Genomic DNA, 26,160 nt, shown 5'->3' with positions numbered 1-26,160 from the left:
GGGAGCCGCCGTGTGAAGATCACACAGAGAAGAAGGAGCCCTGCGATGATTGGAGCGGCACAAGAAAGAGCTCATTAACCACATTTGTTCTGCTGTTTCTCTTTCAAGTCTAAAATATGGTTTTATGTGTTACTGATTATTTCAATTGGATATAGGTGATGAACACACCATGGGCATTAGCAAATCATGCTTACAGATATATTTTTTAAGCTTTCTGCCATTTATTGATCTCTAAAACAAGTTTGTACATGTGGCAAAATGTCACTTTATTTTAATGAGTAAAATACAGAAAACTGAAATGTTTTCCACTACCTGTCTGTTTTTTCTGACATTATTTTACTTACTTGACGTTGAAAGTGTCAATTCATTCTCAGTAGCATTAAGTCAAGTGCTCATGTGCAGACGACCTGGAGCATTTCAATGCAACAGGCTAAGTCATTATTTTCTGCACTTGTGCCTAAGTGTGTAAGAACACAAGAGCCCCACCTACTGGTGTGAAGTACACACTGCTGGCTAAACTGAATCCACTTGTTGAGTGCATCAGTTTTTGATATGGAGCCGACACTATTTACTGCATTTCATGTATGTTTCATAGACACTGTTAGAGATCAGCCTCAAAAGGAGAATTATGTGCAACCCCATCTTATTACATGTGTAAGGAACAGCCCAATTACTTGAAAGGAGACGTACTCAGCTTTTTCCTCTCATGTGTTGTGTAGGTTTTACAAGGTGTGCAAAGTTAAAAAGTTCACTGTAAAGGGAGCTTCTCTTCTGTACAGAAAAAAACTGGTCCTGAAGCTCCTGAAACACCTCGTCAGTCATCCAGCCAAAACTTCCAGGGCACTGTGATGTCACATGACATCACAAGCTCCACATTTGTATTGTATATTATTTCAGACAGAGGCTGAAAAGAGGAGCTGTAGCAATTGACAGTCTATATGAGTATAAGCAGTGTGTCTGTGTACTCAGAGGTCCATAGCTGCAGTGATGAAAACCAATCTAGAGCTTTATTCGTAAAATGTACACATGTAAAACGTCTGCCTACAAAATGAAGACAAACATTTGACAAAAGGAAAAAGGCAAAGTCAGTACAAGTCCTATGACACACTGACTATAACACGGTTATCATATAGTGTTCACATACACACCCACTGCACCTCAACTCCATCTGATTTATACTGAGCCTCAGCAGCAGCTTCACTGTGACGACGAAGACACTGCTGTGCTCTCAATCACTGTGTCAGATCCAAATTCATACAGACATGTTCCACCACAGTCAGGTGTTTTGCATCATTCAAGTTGTTGTGGAAAAGATAATGACCCAGTAATATCAGGATCTGAGTCTTCTTGGCTGAGCTCTTCATCCGAGCTCTTCTAATTGTCCTGGAAATCGGCTTTTCTCTTCTCCACAAAAGCCGTCATGCCTTCTTTGCGATCATCCTGCAGGGAAACACACACACAAACGCACACACCATGAGCGCACTGTCAAAAGCAGAGTCTACAGTCCTCTCTCGCTGTCGGGTGGGCTCTTCTACTTACCGTAGCAAAGGTGGAGTGGAATAAGCGCTTTTCCAAACGGTTCCCCTCAGCCAAAGTCAGCTCAAAAGCTTCAGTGACACAAGAGGAACAAGTCAGTCAAAACAAACTTATTCAGTCAAATACAGTTTGAAATATCCAACTTTTTACACAAACTTTACACACCTGCGTTAACAGCCTCTTTAGCCATAGAAGAGACCAGTTTGGAGTTGGCTGCAATTTTTTCCCCACATTTAACAGCTTCAGACACCAGCTGGTCCACAGGATAAACTTTACTCACTAAACCTGAGGAATGAGAAGCGAATGAAACATCATATACCATCTTTAGTCAGATGAATGTCTATGATCATTATTTACTTAAGTAAGGTGTCAATACAATAACCTAAAAATTAAATTAAGTACAAGTGCCTCAAAACTCTACTTTCAGTAGTAGTACAGTACTTAGTTACTTTCTATCGCTGCTGTTACCTGATTGCTTGGCTTCTTGAGCGTTGACCTTGTCTCCTGTTAGAACCATTTCCATCGCCAGGGACTTGCCCACCGCACGAGTCAGGCGCTGGGTGCCTCCGGCCCCTGCAGGCAGACAGACGTGATAAACAGCTGCACTGACAGCAAGAATCTGGTAACCTTAGTTTGAGGAAGTGAAGTGTGAACACGGAAAGAAAGGCGATATAATTTAGTTTTTACCAGGAATGGTCCCCAACAGGATCTCTGGCTGGCCGAACTGCGCCTTCTCTCCGGCGTAGATGATGTCACACATCATGGCCAGCTCGCAGCCTCCACCCAGCTGAACACGAGAACAGAGTCAAACACGGAGGAAGTGAATGAGATGTATTTTCATCGTTTCATACCAAATTTAAAGTTTTTAATCTTGAACTGATAAAATACTGTGCATGATTGGTAAAAGCAATAGTAAAAAGTATGTGGATGCCCATGTCTTTTAGGTCTACTCTTCAGTTAGATGAAGGAACAATAATAATAATAATTACTCTTATGGAACTGAGCTCTATTTCTATTGTTTTCTTTGGTTTCTGGAACAAATGGTGGGTTTTTGTTTTCTTACTCATTTTTATTCTGTAGCTTTGAAAGGTTTTTATTGTCATTAAAATGTTCTTATCTGTCATAAATCACACTACCTGCCCTCAGTTGAAAATATAAAGGAGATTTAAAAAAGGGCCACTCACAGCAAATCCATTGACAGCTGCAATGACAGGTTTCCTCACTGTGGACACCCTGTTCCAATGAGCCAGGAAGTTTCCACCATAACATTCCTGGAAGGTCCGATTCTGCATCTCTTTAATGTCTGCTCCAGCTGAAAAAAAAGAAAAAAGAGTCAGGTTTACCGCTGACACATCATCGTGAACAGATTATTCTACCTTCTCTTGCAGTATTTTTAAAAACAACCACTTGGTTCCCTCACCAGCAAAGGCTCGGTCACTGCCGGTGATAACGATAGCTCCGACATCTGCGTCAGCTTCGAAAGAGTCCAGGGCCCGTCCCAACTCCGTCATCAGCCCATCACACAGAGCGTTGAGAGCCTTCGGCCGGTTCAGCTGGATGAAACCCACGTTGTTCTTCTCACCTCGCTTATCCACCAGAATATACTCATACTGACCGCCTGTGTGAAGGAGGAACAAACACTTTAGCATTTTTAATAACCAATGGGAGGCAATTTAATTCTAAGTATAACAGGGTTTCAGCAAAGATTTTTTTTAAACAGTAATGAATGAAATTGAATACACTTCCCCATAATTGAAGATAAGGTGAAGTAGCCCAGTAGAGAATAAACCTCGAAACAATATCTCTCAAACTACATACGGAGACAGTTGGTATCCATAGTGTTCCCTGCAGCCGAGCCCAGCGTACTGAGATAAATTGTGACTGAGGTGTTCAGTTATCAGTTCCACGTGGGTGTTGTTTGCAGTTCTATTACAGTGTGCAGATAAGTGCATCGTTGAAAAACAACTGCAACACACAAAGATGTTACAACACTAACTATGCATGCCCAAACATTTCCCTTAAAAAATAAGGCTGATTTCAAAGCATGACAGAAGTAGCTTTAAATAAATATTAACGTAATTAAGACCTAACAAATTGTATTCAAGACATAGCACATAATATTGTAACATATTTTAAATTCAAATGATAACATTTTAGACTTTTTAAGACCCCACGGAAACCCTGTATAAGAAAAGAAAACCAGTAAGACTGATGGCCTGAAATTATTTATTAGCATATGATTTTTTAACCAACCTGGGCTTGTGTAAGAGACATAAGGTAGATTTAACCCATGAAAAATTACTTGGTTGACATGATTCACTGAAGTTCATTTAAACCTTCTAGCTATAGATAAAATTACATTTTATATTACATATTACTGCCTATGGAAAGTGACAGACAATATTAAGGACTATTATAATTTCAATTCAATACATTTTAATGCCTTTTCAAGCCTTTTAGAGAAAACTAATGTCTGTGCTTTTCCAGAGTTTTAGACCCTGCGATCTGTCGACGTGACAACGGCTTCCTGGGTTGGTGGTGTAGCCTTTCACCCAGGTGATGGGTCACCAAAGATGTGTCAGAAACGTTGGTTTCACAAGGAAAGGTGAAGTCCTGGCTAATCATTGAAGAAAAGGTGAAGGATCAACACTAATCGTGTGCAGGCTTAACAGAGACCATGGACGTCACTGATACATCTTGTAAGGCAAAGGTACAAAAAACAGTAACATTTATTTTGGCTTCTCCAAGATTTTGTAGAATTTCTATGTAGAACGACAAACATCTGTCTCCAGAGAACTCTAAATCAAAGCTTCAAGACTTGACCAGGTGATTAGGTGAAACTCTCTGAAGGTGATTTATGAAATTGAGGAACCTGCTCAGATATCCACAGTTTATGACAGCCAAGCCAACTGAGTTTTGAATGAATGAATGATTCATTTAATTAGTGTGTCAAGCTTGAAACTAAGCTCGGCCTGCAGGGGTTTACAAAAAGCCACAAAATTACAATAAGATGAATCCAGAGCTTGGTGCTACATAAAATGAAAATTATTATTTTAAAGTGCTCTGTGTAACCAATATAGAAATCATGATTAACGTTCATTAGATGGTCTGTACCTACTTCTCCAGGTTTTTCAGATGAGAATCGGCAACAACAGTGAAACACATAAGAATTAAAGAACAAGCTTGACTCTTGATCATCCATGCAAAATAATATGTCACTGTTCTGCTTATATGGTAGATTCAGGATTTTATTGTTTCGTTTTATATTCTGTATTATATTAGTTTTGAAAATGTCTTTCTTCCCCTGAATTGTTTTGAGGTCTGAAATACATAAATAAACCACACCCCCTCCAGATTCCACACGTGATCTATGTGTTAGGAGTGTAAATACTATTTCAGGGTGGAACTGATCTTTACACTGACTGGTCCTCAGGTCATAACACAGTCAAACAAGATGAAGTTAACAGTGCTGCTGCTGCACATGCGTCCCACAGTGGTGGCGCATGTTGTCTTGACATTGGAGCAGCAGTAACATGGAGACTGACCCCGGGTCCTCTCTCTCCACCCCCTCACCTGAGCTGTAGAGCCGGGCGGCGGACAGGGCACTCATGGCGGCCGGAGCTCGGCTGCAGGGCTTCAGGAGCACCGCGGCATGTCTGCAGAGGAACGCCATGGTGACAGAGACGAGGAACTGGTGTCAATAATATTGCTGCTGCTGCTGCTGCTACTTCCTGCTGCGTCTTCTTCTCCGGTGGGGTCATTCATGGGGCGGTACGGTGTCGCCACCTGATGTCTGCCGAGGGTAAAACAGGGAGGACTTGCCATAATATTACTACTACTACTAGTAATGGTAATAATATTAATACACAGGATGATGATGACAAAAAAGCAATGATAAATTTCCTCCTGTGTCCTGCATGTGTTGGTATTTCTGATGAGGTGTCATGTTAATGTATTAACTACTACTACTACTAATAATAATAATAATCATCATCATACACATCCTCATCATTATCAAATTATTTGTTATCGTTTAAATAGTAATTTTTTTTATTCTTGAATCCAGGGAAATTATTCAAATATCACAGATAAATACTAATCATCTGATATTTTTACATTTTATTTTATACAATCTTATTCAAATTTGAACACTTTACTTTTTTACATCCTGGTAAAATCAACAACCTTAGTATAATTTCCTCCTGTGTCCTCTTTGTTGGGGGTTTTGATGAGGTGGCATAAATCATTATCATCATCATCATCATCATCATAAAAATATTTGGTATTGTTTAAATAGTCTTTTTTAATGGTTGAATCCAGGACAATTACTCAGAGATCACTGATAAATACTTATCATCTGATATTTTTACAATGACAATTTTCAAATTTGAATTATTGCACATCCTGGTAAAATCAACAATATTGGTATATTATATTATGTTGACAACATTATGCTATAATATCGGGTGTTCAATATCAAGTGAAAATTCATCCTATATATATATATATACTTTATATATTGCCTTGAATATTCATGATGATGTGAAGAGCTCACACATCAACATGTTATCCTCATTAAGTTAATCTGATTACCTCACTGTAATTAAGATGGAGAATAATATTGACAAACTTGATATAAAAAAAAAAATTCCAACCGACATTAAATAACAAGGATCTTTGAACAAGGCCCGTCCCCATCTGACTGTACCACAGAATCTGATGTTCTCCCCGGTGAGCGCGCAGCGCGTTCCCACAGTCATCCGCATGAACGAGCCTGCATCCATCGTTCGTGACACTCGCCTCTTCTCTCTCCTGCTTGTGCCAAAACATAAACAAGGACAACAACACACGGGGACAAGGTAAACACCAACCATCGTTATTTACATGTAGGAACTGTGCATGTCTTTTAAAATGGTGGGATTCCTCCTGGCTACATCTCGACAGCGCACAGGCTCATTTATGAGGATGCAGTCAGGATCATTTATTAGGATGCAGTCAGACGAACATCATGCATTTGCCTTGTCCGTGCATTCATAAAAAACTGTGATTTAAAACATATCTGCAAATATGAAAATATCTCAGTTATCTGCTGGACCTCAAAAAAGGCATTTCTACTGTAACCACTGGGAAATATAGCACCCTGTTCCTTTAATTCATAATCAACCATATATGATGTTATTTCATGTCTACTGGATGAAGGCTGGTTTCTCTGCTGAGCATATTCCCTTTTTATAAACTGACCTACTTACACAGAGAAGGGATATTTACATAGAAGACATGATGATCCATACAATAACACTGAACACTATGAGGACGTCTCTCATTTATTGAGCAGCAGTAATCTGGGTTCCTCTGTGCTGTTAGAGGACGGTTATATTCCAAAATTCTTAGACATAATTGATCAGTGAATAGAAAAATTGGCATCAGCTGTTCAGTGAAATCTTCAAGGATAAAGATAAATGCATAATTTTTTTTTTTTCCTCTTTAAAGGTGCAGCATCACCAACACAGTTAAGTATAAAATGTGGTTCTCTGCTTCATTACGTCTTCTTTCCTGTGCACAGATGTCAGGAATGAACCAGGTGGTTGCTACATTCTGGACGTTTCTTCTGCTCGCTTCGTTCCTGTGTGAGCCCGCTCTGTCCAAGGGCGGTCGTGGGGGGTCCCGGGGCTCCTCCCGAGGCTCCCACTCCCGCAGCTCCACAGCGGGGAGTCACCGGGCAGGAGGCGCCTACGGTGGGAACCGCTCTCGCTTCAGGGTGGGGGGGCGAACCTCTCCGGTGAGGGTGGCAAGTGCGGCCGCAGCAGGGGCTGCCGTGGCTTTGAGTGCAGACAAATGGTACGCCTCTGCCTACCGCCGCAGCAATGCCGACATCTCAGATGATGACCTGGATTTCTTCAACAGGACCAATAACTTTTATGCACAAATGTCAGGCACCACTCAAAATGGATCTTCACTCTCTCAGCTGGTTTCTATCATTATAGCAACGTTTTCCCCCAAATATGGGCTGTTACTGGACAGTATACTGTAGATGTTCACGTGTTTTTTTTTAAAAATAACTTCCTGATTAGGTTTAGGACTGAGCCTCTGTTCTGGATCTGACTATAATGTGCAGGACTGACTGGAACCTGTGCTGGGAAGACCAGTGAGAGTCGTAACTCAGTGCTGAAAGGACAACATGATCCCGAAAGAAAAAAATAAACATCTTTGTACTGTATGTTTCTAAACATATGATCCTCTATACCAATGGACAAATGTACATAACCAGCATGGTATTATTCATTGTGACATTTCACCAGTCAAACAGTGGACTTTGGTCAAATGTATTGAGTCTGTGAGTGAGATTAGGGTCAAATTTAAAAATAATTATCTACAAAATCTTGATCCCTGTATCGAATTAAAGAAAAGTTGTTCACTACAATACTGGTCACCAGTTTTAACTGTACTGCCAAACATATCTAAAACAAACTATTTATTTTCTTAAACTAAATAAAGAAAATGCAAAGTGAGTGACCACGATCGCTGCTGTGCAAAACTGAGGTAAATTATTTTCATGTATTAGCAGATTTGGGTAGAAAAATAGGACGTGCAGCAGTTTGTGTAAAACACTAAAGTATTTAGTAATTCCTCAAACTTTTTCACCAGCATTAAAACTGGACCTTTTGTTTTTAGAGTGGAAAATTTGTATATTTCTCAATTTGGCAGTTCAACCAGCAAAATGTTATTTTACTGCATCTCTTCTGCAAAATCTCTCTTAGCAATCTGAATGATTTGCAGTGGTGGTCACTAATGCGGTTGTAAAGACCATTCTCCACAATAACATAGAGTACTGTATACAGGGAAAGCTAAACAGCCTTTTGCTTCAATCACCTCAAATCATTGTGCGATTCACACCCTTTTATACTGTATCACTGAAATCATTCCTCAGACCTGTGTGTGAACCACGTCGTGGTCGGAGAAACAATCGAGAACAAACTGCTGCTCTCACTGTTACGTCTCTGAACGTTTTTCAGAGCCTGGCCATCATCCAAGAAGAGCTTTTTACCTGCAGTACAAACTCAGGAGCAACAGACTGTTCCGTATCTATAAGTGCACTATATTATATGCTACTACACTTATGTACATAGTAAAAAAGAATTTGTTATCACTGTCTTTATGCTAATAAATATCCAGTTTACACCATGTCAGATTTCTTCCTCGTGTGCAAAAAGCAAAGCGGAAAAAAAATCGTTTTTGTACAGAGGACACAGTGGGTGATTTTTTTACATCATCGATGAACAAAAGAGAATTTATCACGTCCTCAAAATGTCAAAGACATGAGGACAGAGAGGGACACTATTTTCTGGATGACACCTTTGTGGTTAAATAGGAATCCTTTCGGGTTGAGGACAAAATCCTGCAACAGTCTCTGGTCGTCTGGTTTTTAAACGGCTCAGCTCAGTCCAATATTACTCGTCCCAGCTCTCCTTTCCTGAAAGCTCGGATGAAATCGTAAGCTGCTGCTGTGTAGTTCGGGATGGTCACTGTGATGTTGCCTGGGGAAAACGAAGAAGAAACATTTTAAATACATAGTTACGAAGCTGGTTATACAGTCAAACTGAAGAGAAAATGCATATATTTCTATAGACATCAGACATTTCTATAGACTCAAGTTGTTTGCCGTCTTTCCAGCCCTATATATGGTCCTTTGTAAAAGTCAGTCTGATTACTCTGTTAGTGTTATTTGCACAGACAGCTGCAGGTGATGGCTGTCACTTTATATTCACAATTGAACTGACAAAGCAGTGACTGATTCGATAAGCAGCAGGAGAATCTGTAGGATTAGTATTTTCTTACCAACTCCAGTAATGGCTTTGACCCGTTGTGTCTTTCTGAGTTTTACAGCGATGCGTTTGAGAACATGCTGGATGTCATCACTGGGCTCCGGGAGGCTGTATTTTTCCACGTAACTGCACATGAACACACACATACAGGAAACAACCACAGTGATGAGTTTAAGATAACACACTGATCACAAGAAACATCAGTCCGTCACGATTTAGAGAGAAAATTCACACCTGAACTTCTCCTGCCTGTTCAGAGAGTAGAGTAAGTAGTCAGCAATCACATCTTCACCAACTAAATGGTCCAGTATAGTTCCTGGAGAAGGAAAGAAAAATATATCTTCAGTTTTGTTTGGCAAATGAAAACAAATGCGACGGCTATTCCACTGAACACAAAGTGTCCATAAAGCTGTTTCCTGAATCTCACCACATAAAGCCAGCTTCATGCCTGTCTCAACACTCTCAATCTTAGGAGGCAGGACTCCTGGCGTGTCCAACAGGTGCATTATGGGTCGCTCGCACACCTGAGGACAAAGGTTGAAACAAACACTTTACAGATGCACAATAACATGAAGCCATGAACACAAACCCACAAACATGGCTTCTACGCTCACCTGAATTCTAGTCAGAACCGCTTTAGTTATACCAGGCTCTCCACCCACTCGAGATGCACGACCTGGAATTGGTGTATAATCATAATATTAATAAGTATGATACTAAATCAATGTCCAACAACTCTCAACTATTTTATGATACAAACCTTTTTTCAAGTTCGTTCTCCTTAATGAGTTAATAAGAGACGACTTCCCCACATTGGGCACTCCAATCACCATCAGGCAGTAATTTGGGTTCTGAAAGTTTTCATGACAAAAGTAAAAAGTTAGAATAGACGATTTATTGGGATTTAACCTGTTAAATACAAAGTTGGAAATAAATTATTCTTTGTTAATTCAGCTCCACTGAGAAAAAAGATAAGGCTTGTTATTTTTACAGATACATCATATATCTTATTCATCTTATTGCAGATACGTTCGTAATTTTGTACAATAAGAAAGAAGAAATAATGTTGAAGGTTTGTCTGCATTGGCTGTGTAATTGTCGACTGGCCTTTAGGTGATTTTATTCAAAGTTGAAATGAACTAAAACATTTGATTAAATACCTCATCTCTGTTAAAACGTGGTCCCATCCCTACAATTTCCAGCACCATCGGCACCAACTACAGAGAGAAGAAGGGAAAAAACACGAATAACACATTCATGGTCAGAATTTAAATTCATATTAACATTCTGCAAATGTGTAGTCGATGATGACCTCGACCTTTTTGATGCTGTCATCTCTCTGCTTCAAACAGTCTGTGAACAGAACGTTCTGCACCCCATCTTTTTCTAGCTTCTTCAGGATCCTCTGCAGGGTAAAGTTACGGATGTTGTTTTTGTGTTGAATTTGATGCTAATGACATTTGACATTACTCACATTAAAAAGCAGCAAGGATTTCTACCTGCTTGTTGGTCAGATCCGCTAGGTCCATCTTGTTGAGAATGAGCACATGTGGCCTAACGTCAAGAGTCTCCTGAAACAAAGGGTTCCTTCCAGAGAATGGGATGTGCTTGACGTTAAAGAGAAAGCTTTGCATTTGACATCTTCAGTAAACAGCAGCAGGGTCGGACTAACGCTAATGCAGCTCCTACTAGAGACTCTGTGCAATGTGTCGGACTTTTATTTGCTACAATAAACCCTGGCCATAATTAGCAGAGGGATGATTTGATTTGAAACAATATTTGGAGTATGCAACATATAAGCAAAAAACAGTATTAAACAAAGGCTGATTAGAGTTTGGAGTTTACACCATCATTTCAACCTGCTTTAAATACTGTCATGCTCTGTTAACAGTTTTATTTACATGCATTCAGCTTGATCAAACTTCACTTTTGCTCATAAGCAACGTGAAGAAAACATCACTAGAATTCTTCACTTCTTTTGTGCAAAAATGCAACAGCTGTTTAATTTTGACTTCACAACGTTTTTAAGAGAGGTTATATCTAAATAAAGTTATTAATAAATATAATGTTTGTAAAAAAAAAAGGATATTCTGGCATCATGTATTTCTATGATACAGTCCACTTTCTTCAGACTGGCTCTCATCTGCTTCAGTCCTACAAACAGTGAGATGATAAAAAAACTATTGTTAACATTTATCATACATGCGACACATCGTGGAGATGACCTGTTAAAAAAAGCTGTCACCTTTAGCCATGTGTCCGGGGAACCAGTGAGCAACCTCCCGGCCGCCGAAGTCAAACACGGATCTGAACTTGTCGACTTGACGGAGACAGTGGAACAGTTTCATGGCTCCTGGAGAAAACTACACCTCAGTTTCAGAAATGTCTTCATTCAATATTCTACATCTGAATAACCTCCAAGCTGCGAAAGCACTGGACATGCTCGTGTGCTACACTGTTTACACGCCGACTAGAATCCACCGTCAGACTTTTGTTCCGCTCTTATACTTCTTCTTCTTGTTTTTTTCCCCTTCAGTGATGGGTTAATGGGTGCATGTCTGCCCTCCTCAGGATAAAAAATGAATTACTCTGATTACTATCTGGAACACAGACAGTAGAATGTTGGCCAAATAAATATTTAAAGGTTATGAATTAAAGGGTTAGTTCACCCAAAAATGGGGAGGTGTTTGAGTCCACAAAACACTTTTGGAGTTAAAGGTAAACAGCGTTGCAGGTGTGTTAACGGTGTGTCCTCAGAAGGACAACACAAAATGTGGGTGTCATGTTTACATCACTGCAGATCCGAGTGGATAAATACTTGTGACCACTGCTTAATAGGATGTTCAGAGTTTTTTTGGCCAGTGTGAGAGGGACTTTGGTTGGAGGCCTTTCAGGGGACAAATATATTTTCTTTGGTGAAGGAAAGTCTGTGAGGTCGCTGTCGTATGAACACTGTACTGTCTAGCTTTATAAACACGTGGAGGGTTACCCAGTTGCACAAAGGAGAAACTAACATGCACCCACACTGACATGGCACCATTACTCCACTACATCTTTTCATTTATCTTCACAAAGAAATGAATTATTTATTCCATATCAATGGTTAAAATATAATATAACTTTTAATAGAAATATTACTCCCAGAGATCTGACAAACATTTCTTTCCTTTTATTGACTTCCTGTGTTCATAGACAAAGGCAGCAGTCAACCTCAGAATCACAAAATGAGTCACAGACCACATTCACACTCAAAACAGAACAGAGAGAAAATCCAGTGTCTTCAAGCATCTCTGACCCTGACGGATTATAGAATCTTCAGACTTATGTCTTCTCATCTATGCCTTCTGAGTTGCCCCTGAGTGTTTTTCTTCCTGCGGAATACTCTTGGTATAATTATATTACATGTATACTATAAGGCCACAATCTTCTTTAGTCTGTGGTGTCTCAGCATCCATGATGCTGCTCTCAGCTGGATGCTTACACCGTCAATACACGTCACAGTAGGTTTTACTTTCTGAAATCCACATACACACGTGATTCTGACTTTGCTCATTACATGACATTTTTGGGATGTTTGTGTCTGTAAGTTTTTCACTTGACCGCTTTGGCTGGTCATTTTAATGATACATTATTTCAAACACTAATTCCTTAATTTTCTTCAACACTTTTCTAGGTCCTCTTACATTTCACCTTATCATTCAAAATGAATCGTAATGTGCAGGGCAAAAGTAGTGCAAATAATAAAGCAATGTGTTAATTAATCAATTCATTGACTAGATGAACTTCTAAGTTAAATTTCTTATTGAGAATATCTCAAAGTTAAAATCAATTCATAATTTGAAAACTTTATAAAATTCAGTCTAGAAATCAAACTATGAAGTCCTGGAAAATCCCGGCATTATTACAGCATTATTGACAGCATTATTACAAATCAGATTTCTAAGTGTGTCCTTTCAAAGTTCAATCCTTTATCTCATTCTCGGGGACTTTCCAGTTTTTAAAGTGACAAACATATATAAACAGCAGCTTCCACACAGTCCTCCCAATCAACTCTGACATCAGTTTTTGACAAAGTCGAAGATAAATCTGTTAAATCTCTTCTCGTCAATGCAGCATTATTCTTTTAAAGCTTGGACTTGAGCGGCTCACTGACGGAGGAGTAGTGAGAGATGAGCCGATCAGCTTCTCTCCTCCCACTGAGAAGAGCTCCATGGACGGTGGAGTAGTAGCAGGGATGAGTAGCCTCTCCAGCGAACAGCACCTGCAGGGGCTGAGACACACAGAATATTCAGAAACAGGATTTTGATTATGTGCGAGCTAGTATGCACATATTTGTGGTTATGAACATGTAAGTACTTTTGACTGTGATCCCTTCACAGGTAGGGGCTCCATCATGTTCTCCAGGTCCTGCTCCGAACAGCCTCTTCCAGGGTAACTGTAGGAGCCGCATGTCCAGGGGTCATGGAACCACTGGGAGCGCAGGACTCTCCTCGGGCTGATGATCGGGTTCCCTAAACACACACACATGCAGACACACACACCAGTTGTTCTAAAGATGCTGACAGATTGTTTTAAAATAACCAAGGCTCAGAGATGAGCCTTCAGTGGAGGGGCATTGTTAAATATTAAGACTCACCTGTAAACCTACGGATGAGTTGTGTGACAGCATGTGTGACCTCTTGTTCAGACAGTGTCTCCATGTGCTCTGACTCATGTCCAGCTATCCAGCCACAGAGCACATGTCCATACCTGAGGACACAAGCAGGACAATGCACCATCAATCAATGCAATTAATTATGAACTAAATTAGGGATGTTCATCATTTACATTTAACTGTGAGCCGACAATAAGAATTTTGACTCTTAATACTATCGCTTCACTTGGACATCGGTACCATCTAAGCAGGTATTCTTTGACGTGGGTCTCACAGTTACCAGGCTGTCACCAGACTGACCCCACATGTGGACATGTTGCTATTTCTGAATAAAAACCATTCATTTAACCTACTAGATTTTTCCTGAGTGTGAGAGACAGGTCTTTGTGTGTGTGAGTGAGAGAGAGACAGAGCAAATGAATGTTGATTATCAGTGAGACAAAAAAAATTGGACATTTTCAAAACATAGGTTAGACAAGCATCATGGATGTTGACCTTTCAGTGGGTTTCAGCACAGTGAAGCCAAACAGCTTCTTTATCCAAGATCCCTGAATGTCTGGCACCGTGTCCACAACAGCATCCTGAAGAAGAACAAGAAATAAAACACAGTTCAAATGTTTGTGTGTTAAGATGCTTTTTTGCCAACTACTGGCAAACATGCCAAATATCTGAGTGTAATGCTTCTAAATCAAAAATATTCAAGCATAACTGGAGCACAAAGTGTTTTGTTTTCAATGTGATACCTTCATCCACTGAATAACCATCTCACCTCATCTTCCCATATAAGGTAGATGACCTCACAGTCAGCGTCCCACCACGGGGAATCGAACTCCACAAATATTTTATTGTTTGTACCGAAACCCAGTCTCTGGACGGAGTGCAGCTTGTGCAGCGGGAGAGGAGGATCAAACAGGGTTGAATGGTGCTTCTTCAGGTATCCTGAGAAAACACGACACACCGGAACAAGTTACACTATGATCATTGCTGAACAGCCTCAATTCATGTTGCTGGAGAATCAAACAAAACAGCAGTCAATAAAATGTTTGTATTAGAAATAGAAAATACAATGTTAATTTTGTTTTTAAAAGCACCTTTATAAGAACATGACATATAATGATTCATGATTCATGCTTTTGGCAACACTGACTGGTTATCAACCATCCTAACCCTGCGGTTTGGGCCTCTGCCAACCAGTACATTTGAACTCTCTCCAGGTGATCCTGATATTGCATTCGAAATAATATGAGATCACGGTGACATGTTTCATGAGGCCACCGAGACCTTGACATTAGACCTTTGGCTACCAAATTCTAATCAGGTCATCCTTGAGTCCAGGTTAACGTTTGTACATAATTATGGCGTTCTTGAGATATTATGTTCACATGAATGGGATGGTCAGACGGACGTACCAACATCTGTACAATGGACAGACAATACCAACGCATACTGCTTTTGCCACTGGCGGTAGCAGAAACAGATGCATAAAGAAAGTCCATGTGTGTCTGTGTGTGTGTGTGTGGGTGTATACAGACTGTGACTGAAACACTGTTCCATCACAGCCCCACCCAGCATCAACCTAAGTGTAAATCAAATTAAACAGAAGTTCTAAAAAATGTGTGTGAGCAGAATCATTGCGTAATAAAGTGCTATTAAAAAATTTAGGACTGAATAGTAATTTAGTGTTGTAGGCATACGAGTTTACCTAGAGGTACTGTGACAATAACATGGTCGGCAGTGATCTTCTCCCCATCATCACACTCAACTACCACAGGGTTTTCTCTCTTCTCCGAGTTGCTCCAGTGGACACGGCGCACAGGCCGACTGTACGTCACCAAACCACCGGGAAGCTCCGATATCAAGTTTTTGACGAGACCTTCGAAGCCGCTGCATGAGAAGGGAAATAAATGTTAGAAATAGCAATCAGTTAACTGACAAACTGAATAACGTACTTTATTATTATTGCTCAGGGTTGTTAGGTTTGTTAGATTCACCAGGGCTCTCACTGAAGTCACCTGTAATTTCTATATCTGTCATAATCTACTTTTAACTGACTCCCCTCTCCCCTGGACTAATTTCTAAAACTAAAATTTGCGTCTTTATCTTTATAACAAGTCTACAATATAAATACTTGGTGCATCTTTAGTTCACTGGCCAAATGAGCAACTGCAAGACATCCCTTTTACTTAGATTATCAATATGTAGAAATAATGATTCAGTATTGCAATAAATGAGTTGCAATAAAATTAGTTGCTGCACTCTATGCATTTCATGTACGAACCCTGGGAATGTACAGTCCAGTCCAGGAAGAGTCTTATAAAGGCCATAGGCCCCCAGGCCCACCTCATCCAAACTGTGGGCCCCGTTCACGGAGCACTCCACCTTCAGCATGTTGCTGATCGTACACAGCTGCAGAGATCTGGTGTTTGCGTCGATATCTTTCCATTTCTCTTCTGATCGTTGTTGCACCTGCACAAAGCCACAGAAGTTCCAGCCATTTCCGACAAACACATTTCCGGTGTTAATATGTTAGTCACAGAAAAAGACACAAAACGACAAAGTACCTCTGACCGGATGAATTCTCCCATATTGGAGCAGGGTTCTCCTCCTTGATTCTGAAATTCTGAACCTTCATTCAGCAGCTCAGCAAACATCTCCAGAGCCGGAAAGACATCCGCAGCACTGAGCTTCCGACCTGCACACATCACATGGCCCACACAACACGGATTAGGGAAAATATCATTAGGTTTACCAACTCATACCTCACCCACACAAGAGTAGGTAGTAACAACCAGACACTGGCTAAATGTCATTAAGCACAATAATGGAAACAATTGAAAACATAACTGTAACTTGGGTCAAATCTGCTCAAATATGATGCTTTTCATTCTCCATTCCAGTTTCAGAGCAACTGAGGATAGTTCAAAGTAGTCAACTAAAATATTCCTCATAAATTCAGGAGTCTCAAGATGAACCTTCAATATTTAACCAGCTTTCTTTGACACAGTAGACTGTTGTAAAACTGGTCTTATCTGAAATCAATAAAGCTCTGTGTCTAAAGGGGGAGGACACAATAAAATGACTATCTACTGCATGATACATCACTGCACACTGCCCCTGCAGCCATGCACCAGGCTGGCACAAGATCGCAGTTCATCAAAGTACAAGCCAAGAAAAATCTTTTGTTTACTTTGATATAATAAGGACAAAACCGAACTATGGTCTAAACCAAAAAAGACGCATCATATCATACACCATACTATCCCACCAGCACCCACTATACAGTTTACTGAATGGTAAATGGTTTGTAGTGTTGATGTTATTGTTAATGTGTTGGAATGGTGGATTCATATACCAGTCCTACTGTAGGCCATGATTCTTAACCTGAACTGCTGAAGAAGTTGGGAACCCAGGGGGGGTGTCCTCCGACGTCCATGGCCTGGTTTTCTGGGGTGAGGGCCTCTGGGTCCAGGAGTCCGTACTGCTGGGCCAAACAAAACACTGGGTTCTCCTTGCATGGTCCATGGATCCAGTTTGCCCCAATTTCAACTATCCTATCACCTGTAGATGAAAAATATAGATTAGAGGTTTCAGAAAAAAAGATGGTTATTGTTAAACTGTGTTATTACCTCCAACAAGGAGGTTACTGTATGTTTTACCCCTGTCTGTTTGTTTGTTTGTTTGTTTATCAGCAAGATTACGTTAAAAGTACTGAACGGATATCCACGAAACTTGGAGGAAGGACATGGGCCAAGAACATTTTCCCCAATTTCTCAGAGAATAATTCATGGCACTTGATTAAGAAAAAAATCTGGTTTATTAAGGGGACTGATATCTTTGAGTGTGCAATGTGGAGCAGCTCGACTGGATTTAAGGGAACAGTTGGGTCATGGCGGTGGTAAGCACTCTACTTTATTCTTGCTCCTTTGCAGCTCTTTTATTGCTGTTTGTTAACAACAGGGTTATTTAAGTAGAATGACCGTTGCATAATTATCTCTTGCATTTATCAGTTAGTCACAGGACGCACAGCACACATAACTCGGTCTGGACCTGGTTAAGAAAAAACAACACATTCAAAATAATACAAGTGAGACAATATGTGGATCTCTTTTTGACTTTAAAATAACTTACAACTGTAGAGCTGTGATTTAAAGGGATATTTGATCTTGACATTTTTACTTATGCGTATTTTTATTTCTGATAGTTGAAGCACTTCATCCTTTTCGTGATGATGTTGCTGACTGAAAAACTGAAGTCTACAAAGCTTTACACCAAGACTTGTTTAATAAATCTCCACAACAGTTGATACACAGAGTAAAAGAGGTAATGGAGCTTCATGTATGATGCTAATACCTCTCAGTGGATCAGTGGACAAAAAGCTTGTCTAAATTTTGATGCTGAATGCTGAGGGGAGGGGATGAAATATTTCAGATTTTACTTTTCTGAACAAGGTGAAAAAGTGCAACATATTCAAGTAAATTGTTCATCACAAAGCACTGAGTTGGTAATGCCTAATAATGTGAAAACGTGGACTTTTTTAATTTTTGGACAGTTTATCAGGCAAAACAATAATGGACACTTTCCATATTTTATTGCTCACACGTCTTTTCCATTAATCGTCAAAATAATCGACTAATAAATCGATAATAAAAGTCAGTTAATAACATTACTAGTGTTGTGATTTAGTTCCTATGAACAGATCTCGTCAACCTTATTTCGATTATCGCAAATGCAAAGAGGCAAATAACGTTTTCCCTGTAAAAACCGTTAATAGTTTATTTCTTCTGAACCGTTTGTAAACAAAGTGCTTGTGAGGGTCCGCGCTCTCGCCTTTTTGGCTTCTTGGACTTTCCATACTCACCTAAAGCTCCAGTTTTTATTCTTCCTCCGCTCCTCGCTGTGGCCTCCAGTATCCGCACATTGTGAAATCCAGCTTTAAAGAGCCTGTGAGCCGCAGATATTCCGGATATACCGCATCCTATTATAACTATTTTAGTGTTTGCGCTCATTGCCTCCATTGTGTTGCACCCTACACGTAGGTGCTCCTCTCAGTCTTCTTCCTCTACTGCCATAATAAGAAACAAATCAGATACTGACTTCCGGGCACTGATTTCAAAATAAAAGACTGTTTTAGGGAGCAGGAAGAAAAAGGGTTGAAATATTAAGGTGTTCCCATGTGGCTGAACTATGTGAAATATATCTTCTAACTGTGTAACCTTAAAAAATATATATTTATCGCAAAACATGAAACTGAACCACCTGAACACAAAGCAAGTGATACAAACATACATGCTTACAAACATTCATACATACAAACATAAATACTCACATACATACATGCATACGTATATATACATACATACATACATACAATTGACCATTGTTCCATTGTTTTACCCATGTTACCCTACATTATGATTCTTCCACCACTGGAAAACTAATTTAACAATCCGGTTACTGCATTATTACACATATAGAATGTAAGCCTCTGCAAGTTAGCTGTTGCATATGTTGTCATTTTATTTTGATGATTTTTGTTTTAAAAACTGGTCAGCTGGGTCAATCTTTCTTTTATTACAATGTCAAAGTCAATGGACGGTTTAAACAAACAAAAATCAAGAGATTAAAATGAATGCACGAGAACTAAATATATATTCCTTTATTCATTTTTCTTCTTCATCAGAATCTGGTGCCTACCTTGCTCACAATGCAACATGAAAAGACGACCCAAACAGATAACATGCCTCAGGTCACGTAGGGATAACAATATGAATGTGTTTAATCTGGTGGTTTAAACGGAGGAGTAGTGAGAGATGAGCCGATCAGCTTCTCTCCACCCAGTGAGTAGAGCTCCGTGGACGGTGGAGTAGTGGCAGGGATGAGTAGCCTCTCCAGCGAACAACACCTGCAGGGGCTGTGAGAAACTCTTATTAGTCATGGAAACATATTTCATTACACTTTTCGCATTTATTAGGGTTCAATGGCAGAATCTTTTTGTTTTAATGTCTCATTATTGTTATTATTTATGTTATTTTAACTTTTTTATGACGTATTGTAAGGTGGTCTTACATTATTATTATGTTTTTCTGTATCTAAAATAGAGCCTTAAACATTAAACTTAGCCGACTAAATGAACTCGGCCAGATGTTGGCACTCAAGGACCACAAATCGAATTTTGGAAAAGCAACACTCTATGTGCTCTACAAAACACTTCTGGGATAACATAAAAAAAAAAAAGACATCTCCAACCCGTAGGTTGTCTATATTGGAAATGTGCGTTTGTGTGTAAATGAAACCTGTTTGTTTGTGTACCTGTGTTCCCTTCGAAGGCAGCGGCTCCATCATGTTCTCCAAGTCCTGTGCTGTACATCCTACTGCTGGGTGACTATATGATCCACATGTCCAGGGGTCATGAAACCACTGTGTGCGCACGATTCTCCTTGGAGTGATGGTGAGGTTTCCTATACGCAGATAACACACACAGTTAGGCTGACAGGGACCGTCCTCAAATGACCAATGATCATTAAAAAAATGTTTTGGATCAACTGTCAAAGCAGTGAATAGATTAATGAATAGCATGATTACTGTTTATATGTATTATAACACGCATCTTGGATTGTTGTAAAAAATATAACTGAGATGGAAAGATTTTAAGTTAGTCATTATAAAGAGGATAACAATATAATAAGTATTAATTATCAGTGACACTAGTTTCTGATATTTTAAATCATAATCTTTTTCTGATTGTAAGACGATTGTGTGATCTCTCTCTCTCGTTCTGTCTTCACGCTGACTTACGTGTGAATGAACGGACGAGCTCCGTGACGGCGCATCTGACCTCCTCCTCACTGAGCGTCTCCATATACTCTGCTTCATGCCCAGCAATCCAGCCACAGAGAACATGGCTGTTCCTGTGGGTTTCAGGGGGGGATTCTATTACTCTCTGGATCTATGAACTTCCATGGAAACTTTATAGAGGGGAAAAGTAGCTATAAAGCATCCGTTTGGGTGTTAACTATGGTACTAACCTTTCAGAAGGTTGGTGCACAGTGAAGCCAACAATCTTGCGCATCCAGGACTTTCCTATATCGGACACCTGCTCTGAGGGGTCGTACTGAAGACACAGAGGGTGTAAAATTGAAATTTGAAATATGATGTTCATCAATATATAACCTTTCCCAGCAGAGCAGTGCAGTAGTAGTAAGTTAAGTTTATAAGTATCACATAGAGGTATGTTATTTTATTTTAAATTTAAAAGTGAAGAAGAAGTCAACTGGACACTGTTAAACCATTTAACAGTGTCCAGTTGCAAACTATCACAGGACACTGGGCAATATTCTGTAATGCTAAATAACATTCAAATACTGGTTCTGAGTATGATTTTTAATCGTGGTTAACAGACCCACTCCAGACCTCGCCTGTCCACAGCAGGTAGATGACCTCACAGTCAGGATCCCACCACGGTGAATCAAACTCCACAAATATTTTGTTGCATGTTCCAAATCCTACTTTCTGGAGGGAGTGAAGCTTGTGCACTGGTAGAGGTGGACAGAACAGGGTTGAGTGGTGCTTCTTAAGGTATCCTGGAAAGAGAAAAATTACACGAACATACTATATCACATCATCCCTCTTTAATTTCTGGTAACGTTAGGCCATTGCGTTGTGATATAATAAGAAATCCTGAAAATATTGACCTATGAACAACTATAAAAAACAGAGAGGTACCTAGAGGTATTGTGACAATAACATGGTCAGCAGCGATCCTCTCGCCGCCCTCACACTCAACCGTCACCACGTGTTCTCCGCTCCCCGCGTTGTTCCAGTGGACGCACCGCACAGGATGATTGTAGGACACTAAATCACGAGGGAGCTCTGACATCAAGCTCTCGATCAGGGCTTCCATGCCGCTGCAACAAGTCAAGTAAAGTCAGATTTATATATATAGCACATTAAAAACAACAGGAGCCAACGCAAGATGGATAAAAGATAAGTGAATACATTCTGTAGAAAAGAAAATTACAGTAAAAGGTACAGACATCTTCGTCTGAATCTGAATGAGATATCTGTATTCTTTTTGGGTGTTTTTTTTTCAGTTTTCGTGGCTGTACCGTGTTAGAAATGTCATCAACATGGCCACTTACTCCCAGTAACATTTTCCTGCTGTGTTCTCTCATGGGCTCACTCGAACATTCTCTGGTGTTTTCACTTGGGGGCTGGCAGGAAAAGCTCCGGAGAATGTCCCGAGCAGCTGACTCAGACATTTGTGTTCTCACATACAGACCCTCCTGATAATCTTAAGAGAATATCTACAGTTCAGTGCAGGTCTGAAAGCAGCTCAAGTCGAAAAAGGTCATCCGTGACACTTTGTACTAAATTAACCTTATTTATGTCAACTTAATAATCCATTAATCGACTCATCATTTCAGTCCTATTTTCCTGCGGGCCTAACTAACTGGATGGTGAGAAGCCTCCTTCAAGAAAACCATAACATGTATCCTCATTTATGTTAATACCTATTACTTGATATATGAGATGCTATGCGGACCTGTGAACGGTGCAGTCCAGTCCAGCTAGATTCTTGAAGAAATTAAACCCCACCAGGTCCAAGTCATCCATGCTGTGAGCGGCACTGTCACAGCATTCCAGCTTCAACAGGGTACTGATGGCACACATAAGCAGCTCCCTGGTGGTTTCATCCTTATCTTTCCACCTCTCCGCTGCTCGTTGTGGCAACTGCACAAATACCAAACTCTCAAGAGCACACAAAGACAAATGCAAACAGACGTTCTTCGGTTCATCAGCGAGAACTTCTGAAATATCTGCGTCAGTTAATGAATGTCGGCCACTGAGAGTCAGCGTGTACCTCAGATCGTACGAAATCCCCAACGCTGGTCCACGGTGTTTCTTCTCCGTTCTTAATCCGTTGAAGATCTTCCATCAGCTCATCATACATCTCTACAGCAGGAATCATGTGTTCAGCGATCGGCCTCTGACCTGCACGTTACCCCACAGAATATAAAACATTAATAACAACAGTGAAAATGGGAAAAATCGTTTGTTGAAACTGCTTCTACATCAGGTGACCTGAACTGCTGAACCAGTTGGGTACAAGGGGAGGTCTTTCTTCAACAGCTTTGGCCTGGTTCTCTTCAGTGAGGGCCTCTGGGTCCAGGAGGCCAAAGTCCCTGGACAAACAGAACACTGGGTTCTCCTCAGATGGGCCGTGGATATAAGTCGCACCTATCTCTGTGATGGTATTACCTATAGAGGGAAAACAGATCTGCGTGTGTTAAGGAGGAAAGGAGGAAAGTATGTTTATGTTAAACCAGACTGAAAGAATAGACCTTGAACATAATGTTTCCTTACCCAGTTTCGCAGTTTTTATTCTTCCCCCGCTCCTCGCAGTCGCCTCCAGTATTCGCACATTGTGAAATCCAGCTTGAAAGAGCCTGTGTGCCGCAGATATTCCTGATATCCCGCATCCTATTATCACAGTCTTTGGTTGCGCGTTCTCAGCCATTCTCGCCCCAAATCAAACAGGGAAATGAAGAAATGCAAACTGAGGCAAAAAAGACAAAGAGAGGAACGACCAGGCTGCGTGCCAAAACATGCCCAGGTGAGGAGGCGGAGACTTGTTCACCAACCAGCCGGGTCAGCTCCTGTGTGTTCGCTGCAGCTGCATCCACCACTTGACGGTGGTGACAGGGGCGGAGCAGAGAATTTAGAAGTGTCAGGCCTCTAGAGACATGACTCACAGGTGACTTCCAGAGAATGTGCTACAGTGGTTACCCAGAGTTTGCATTTCACACTTGCGCAACACAACGGGGGGTTCTCTGCACAGACGTGTTCTCCAAATTATTCAGGCCAGAGGTGGAGCAGCTGGGTTCAGCAGACAGAAACAGGAAGTGATGAATAAACTCTGATCATGTGGTTTTCTTGACAAAAAAAACTGGTGTTGGCTCTTATCACCACAACCTCTCTTGACATCTTTGTCGGAGATTGTAGGATATATGACCCAGCTTTTTCATTTTTGCGTCTGTCGCATATCCCCTGCTGTGTTCTCACATCGACTTCTCCGCAGAAACTATCTCACTCAGACTTTTGCGTTCACACATGCACCTCCTCCAGAGAAAATACGGAGGAGCAGCTTACCCCCCCTTTTTGTTTGTTATCCATTTAAATCTCCATCCTTGTCACACCCATGGGTGTAAACTCATCTCGCAGCTTAGATGAGATGACTTCTTTAAACAACTATTGTATTTTGCACTTACATGACTCATGTGGAATTTCAACATCTTTGTCTGCAGGATGGGTACTTTCAGAGAAGTTGGTTGCTGCGGGCTCTTTGAGGTTGATTCATCCCTGAGTTAGAAACAGTCCTACTTTATTTATCTGCAGCCTTAGTGTATTTCTATAGTGGAAATTGGAAAATCTACACACACATTTAGCAGGAAAACAACCATCAGCAGTTTTTGCGGGAGAAACCAGAGGGAGCTGTAGCCCACTGCACGGCATAAAGCAGCTGGAAGAAAATAAGTCTAAACAGTTTCTCAGTGATTTAAATGACCTCACCGTATGTTTCTCCTGCTCTCATCAAAAAACTGAACAGTTGACGGCAGGAAGCTGCTTTATGGCACAAACTGGGATTGAATTGGTTGTGAAAAGGTATGTTACCGAGCTTTTATCCTGTGGTAATGAAATCCAGGTTTTCACAATCTCTGTTTATAATTTGGCTCCTATAAACGTCTGAGTGATGAACACTAATGGAACCCCTCCATCTTTTGTTATTGTTTTGATTAGGAGAGCCCTAGCAGCAGATAATCATATGTTGTGCATTGAAGGGCGTTGTTGCCCCGATGTGTTTTTGTTAAGACAGACTGCCACCATGAGAACACAGAAATTTGCACTGGCTGATACAATGGCAAGAAGTGAATTCGGTAAATTGCAATTACATTACAATTACATTTTCAGTCTCTGTGGCAATACATGCACCAGCAATTCAAACCTTTACTGTGATTTACTCACAGCATGAGTTCCAGATTCATTGCTAAATGAAACAACAACTCTCTGACATGCACTCAACAACAACTTTACAGTTTTTATATTTGGCATTTACTCTGTCAGCTGATTGTGTTGGGGGGGGGGGGGGGGGGGGGATCATTATTATCTAACTAATCAAATTACAAAAATGGTCAAGTGACATAGGTCAGTGTTTAAGGTCAAGGTCCGTCCACAGAATACTACAACATTCTCACTGTTTGTGGAACTGTGGGAAAAAGGAAAAGCCCTACTCTCAGGATACCTCCATTGTGTAATGTTGATAAGTTCACACAGACGTGCGCGCAAACACACACACACACACACACACACACACACACACACAGGACTGAAAAGTACATTGCACACTGACTGAGAGAACAAAAATTGAATGCTCGACCAGAAGAATCTCAGACGATGGTCCAAACTGATGATTTGAATGTTGGGTTTTCAGGGGGCAACCCTGAAAGAAAAACTTTAAGTTATAGAAAATGCAAAGACGTGAACCTCCTGTGTATCTCCACTAGGTTCCAAAGTTTTTTTTTTTAATCTGATGAAAGGTAGCCTAATGAAGCATTTTGTTTAATTTCCACTGGATATCATGTGAGTGTGCTCTGCAGTTAATACCGAAAACCTCAAGTACACCACACGCTTGGTTCCTGGAATGAATAGAAATAACTCCACTTTAATTAGTCACACCATTGCACCAGCCAACATGGTTGACGTGTTTTTTTCAAGAACAAAATTAGTTCAAATAATAATGTTGCACTTGAATATTGTGCATGGAATTACAGTTCAAAACATTAACTTCTACCCCCACGTTCAAATGAATGTTCAAATTTCCGATTAAAAGTGACATTGCCCTGTTATGTCAAACAATAAACCAGCCACATTTTATAACTCAATAATTACTATATTTGCATGTTGAAATATTTCAAAATACTTCAGAATAAATCTATCACTCACTGTCAGCTTTTCAAAAGCCTTTTTTATTCTCTTATCTTGCAAATATGTCAACCACAATGCATTTCTCCCTTTTTCCCCGAGCATCATCCTGCTCATCATTCGCCAAGCTGGTTGCTGAAAAGTTAGAAGCAAATTATGCCATTTACA

General features: G+C 40.3%; 5 protein-coding genes across 6 annotated transcripts; 1 reads left to right on the top strand and 4 right to left on the bottom strand.

The window, feature by feature from the left end:
* Positions 1 to 980: 980 nt before the first annotated feature.
* Positions 981 to 5,292, bottom strand: echs1 (enoyl CoA hydratase, short chain, 1, mitochondrial). Its single transcript, XM_034609540.1, has 8 exons — positions 5,110 to 5,292; positions 2,957 to 3,154; positions 2,721 to 2,848; positions 2,224 to 2,323; positions 2,005 to 2,109; positions 1,702 to 1,821; positions 1,540 to 1,607; positions 981 to 1,440 (listed from the first exon to the last, which is right to left on the bottom strand). The coding sequence occupies exons 1-8, from the start codon at positions 5,207 to 5,209 to the stop codon at positions 1,375 to 1,377; spliced, it is 885 nt and encodes a 294-aa protein (XP_034465431.1). The 5' UTR covers positions 5,210 to 5,292; the 3' UTR covers positions 981 to 1,374.
* A 958-nt stretch (positions 5,293 to 6,250) lies between these two features.
* On the top strand, positions 6,251 to 7,730 carry sprn (shadow of prion protein). Its single transcript, XM_034609541.1, has 2 exons — positions 6,251 to 6,395; positions 7,100 to 7,730. The coding sequence occupies exon 2, from the start codon at positions 7,100 to 7,102 to the stop codon at positions 7,565 to 7,567; it is 468 nt and encodes a 155-aa protein (XP_034465432.1). The 5' UTR covers positions 6,251 to 6,395; the 3' UTR covers positions 7,568 to 7,730.
* A 516-nt stretch (positions 7,731 to 8,246) lies between these two features.
* Positions 8,247 to 11,890, bottom strand: mtg1 (mitochondrial ribosome-associated GTPase 1). The gene is made up of 11 exons (XM_034609539.1): positions 11,605 to 11,890; positions 11,449 to 11,513; positions 10,859 to 10,963; positions 10,678 to 10,764; positions 10,520 to 10,576; positions 10,120 to 10,210; positions 9,974 to 10,035; positions 9,787 to 9,883; positions 9,594 to 9,675; positions 9,373 to 9,485; positions 8,247 to 9,071 (listed from the first exon to the last, which is right to left on the bottom strand). Exons 1-11 carry the CDS (start codon positions 11,705 to 11,707, stop codon positions 8,974 to 8,976), a joined length of 960 nt encoding a protein of 319 aa, XP_034465430.1. The 5' UTR covers positions 11,708 to 11,890; the 3' UTR covers positions 8,247 to 8,973.
* A 623-nt stretch (positions 11,891 to 12,513) lies between these two features.
* On the bottom strand, positions 12,514 to 19,096 carry LOC117775952 (peroxisomal N(1)-acetyl-spermine/spermidine oxidase-like). The gene is made up of 10 exons (XM_034609535.1): positions 18,872 to 19,096; positions 17,395 to 17,571; positions 16,575 to 16,705; positions 16,292 to 16,479; positions 15,716 to 15,897; positions 14,783 to 14,952; positions 14,509 to 14,594; positions 13,996 to 14,108; positions 13,716 to 13,870; positions 12,514 to 13,629 (listed from the first exon to the last, which is right to left on the bottom strand). Exons 1-10 carry the CDS (start codon positions 19,026 to 19,028, stop codon positions 13,483 to 13,485), a joined length of 1,506 nt encoding a protein of 501 aa, XP_034465426.1. The 5' UTR covers positions 19,029 to 19,096; the 3' UTR covers positions 12,514 to 13,482.
* A 675-nt stretch (positions 19,097 to 19,771) lies between these two features.
* Positions 19,772 to 23,605, bottom strand: LOC117775953 (peroxisomal N(1)-acetyl-spermine/spermidine oxidase-like). 2 transcript variants are annotated; one of them, XM_034609536.1, is made up of 10 exons: positions 23,377 to 23,605; positions 23,095 to 23,271; positions 22,874 to 23,004; positions 22,556 to 22,761; positions 21,736 to 21,917; positions 21,424 to 21,593; positions 21,039 to 21,124; positions 20,809 to 20,921; positions 20,323 to 20,471; positions 19,772 to 19,924 (listed from the first exon to the last, which is right to left on the bottom strand). In XM_034609536.1, exons 1-10 carry the CDS (start codon positions 23,528 to 23,530, stop codon positions 19,802 to 19,804), a joined length of 1,491 nt encoding a protein of 496 aa, XP_034465427.1. In that variant the 5' UTR covers positions 23,531 to 23,605; the 3' UTR covers positions 19,772 to 19,801. The 2 variants fall into 2 exon arrangements, with proteins under 2 accessions (XP_034465427.1, XP_034465429.1); XM_034609538.1 differs by having other exon boundaries at positions 22,556 to 22,743.
* Positions 23,606 to 26,160: the final 2,555 nt, after the last annotated feature.

The sequence above is a fragment of the Hippoglossus hippoglossus genome, chromosome 15, assembly GCF_009819705.1.
Source record: "Hippoglossus hippoglossus isolate fHipHip1 chromosome 15, fHipHip1.pri, whole genome shotgun sequence".
In the NCBI taxonomy this organism is placed as follows: domain Eukaryota; kingdom Metazoa; phylum Chordata; class Actinopteri; order Pleuronectiformes; family Pleuronectidae; genus Hippoglossus; species Hippoglossus hippoglossus.
Note: the sequence above shows the minus strand (reverse complement) of the source record. Positions and strands in the feature narration are given on the sequence as shown.

Excerpts from the sequence above, each read along its gene's own strand:
- mtg1 (XM_034609539.1), bottom strand. The coding sequence starts at position 11,707 with ATGAAACTGTTCCACTGTCTCCGTCAAGTCGACAAGTTCAGATCCGTG. Across the intron at positions 11,514-11,604 it reads CCCCGGACACATGGCTAAAG|GACTGAAGCAGATGAGAGCC; the intron begins GTGACAGCTTTT and ends CACTGTTTGTAG. Across the intron at positions 10,964-11,448 it reads TAGAAATACATGATGCCAGA|ATCCCATTCTCTGGAAGGAA; the intron begins ATATCCTTTTTT and ends AACGTCAAGCAC.
- LOC117775953 (XM_034609536.1), bottom strand. The coding sequence starts at position 23,530 with ATGGCTGAGAACGCGCAACCAAAGACTGTGATAATAGGATGCGGGATA. Across the intron at positions 21,918-22,555 it reads CTGGACTGCACCGTTCACAG|CGGCATGGAAGCCCTGATCG; the intron begins GTCCGCATAGCA and ends GACTTGTTGCAG. Across the intron at positions 20,472-20,808 it reads GCTCGTCCGTTCATTCACAC|GAAACCTCACCATCACTCCA; the intron begins GTAAGTCAGCGT and ends ATCTGCGTATAG.
- echs1 (XM_034609540.1), bottom strand. The coding sequence starts at position 5,209 with ATGGCGTTCCTCTGCAGACATGCCGCGGTGCTCCTGAAGCCCTGCAGC. Across the intron at positions 3,155-5,109 it reads CGCCCGGCTCTACAGCTCAG|GCGGTCAGTATGAGTATATT; the intron begins GTGAGGGGGTGG and ends TCCTTCACACAG. Across the intron at positions 2,110-2,223 it reads CCTGTTGGGGACCATTCCTG|GGGCCGGAGGCACCCAGCGC; the intron begins GTAAAAACTAAA and ends GTCTGCCTGCAG.
- sprn (XM_034609541.1), top strand. The coding sequence starts at position 7,100 with ATGTCAGGAATGAACCAGGTGGTTGCTACATTCTGGACGTTTCTTCTG.
- LOC117775952 (XM_034609535.1), bottom strand. The coding sequence starts at position 19,028 with ATGGAGGCAATGAGCGCAAACACTAAAATAGTTATAATAGGATGCGGT. Across the intron at positions 16,706-17,394 it reads CAACTTCTTCAGCAGTTCAG|GTCGGAAGCTCAGTGCTGCG; the intron begins GTTAAGAATCAT and ends TGATGTGTGCAG. Across the intron at positions 13,871-13,995 it reads ACTCATCCGTAGGTTTACAG|GGAACCCGATCATCAGCCCG; the intron begins GTGAGTCTTAAT and ends GTGTGTGTTTAG.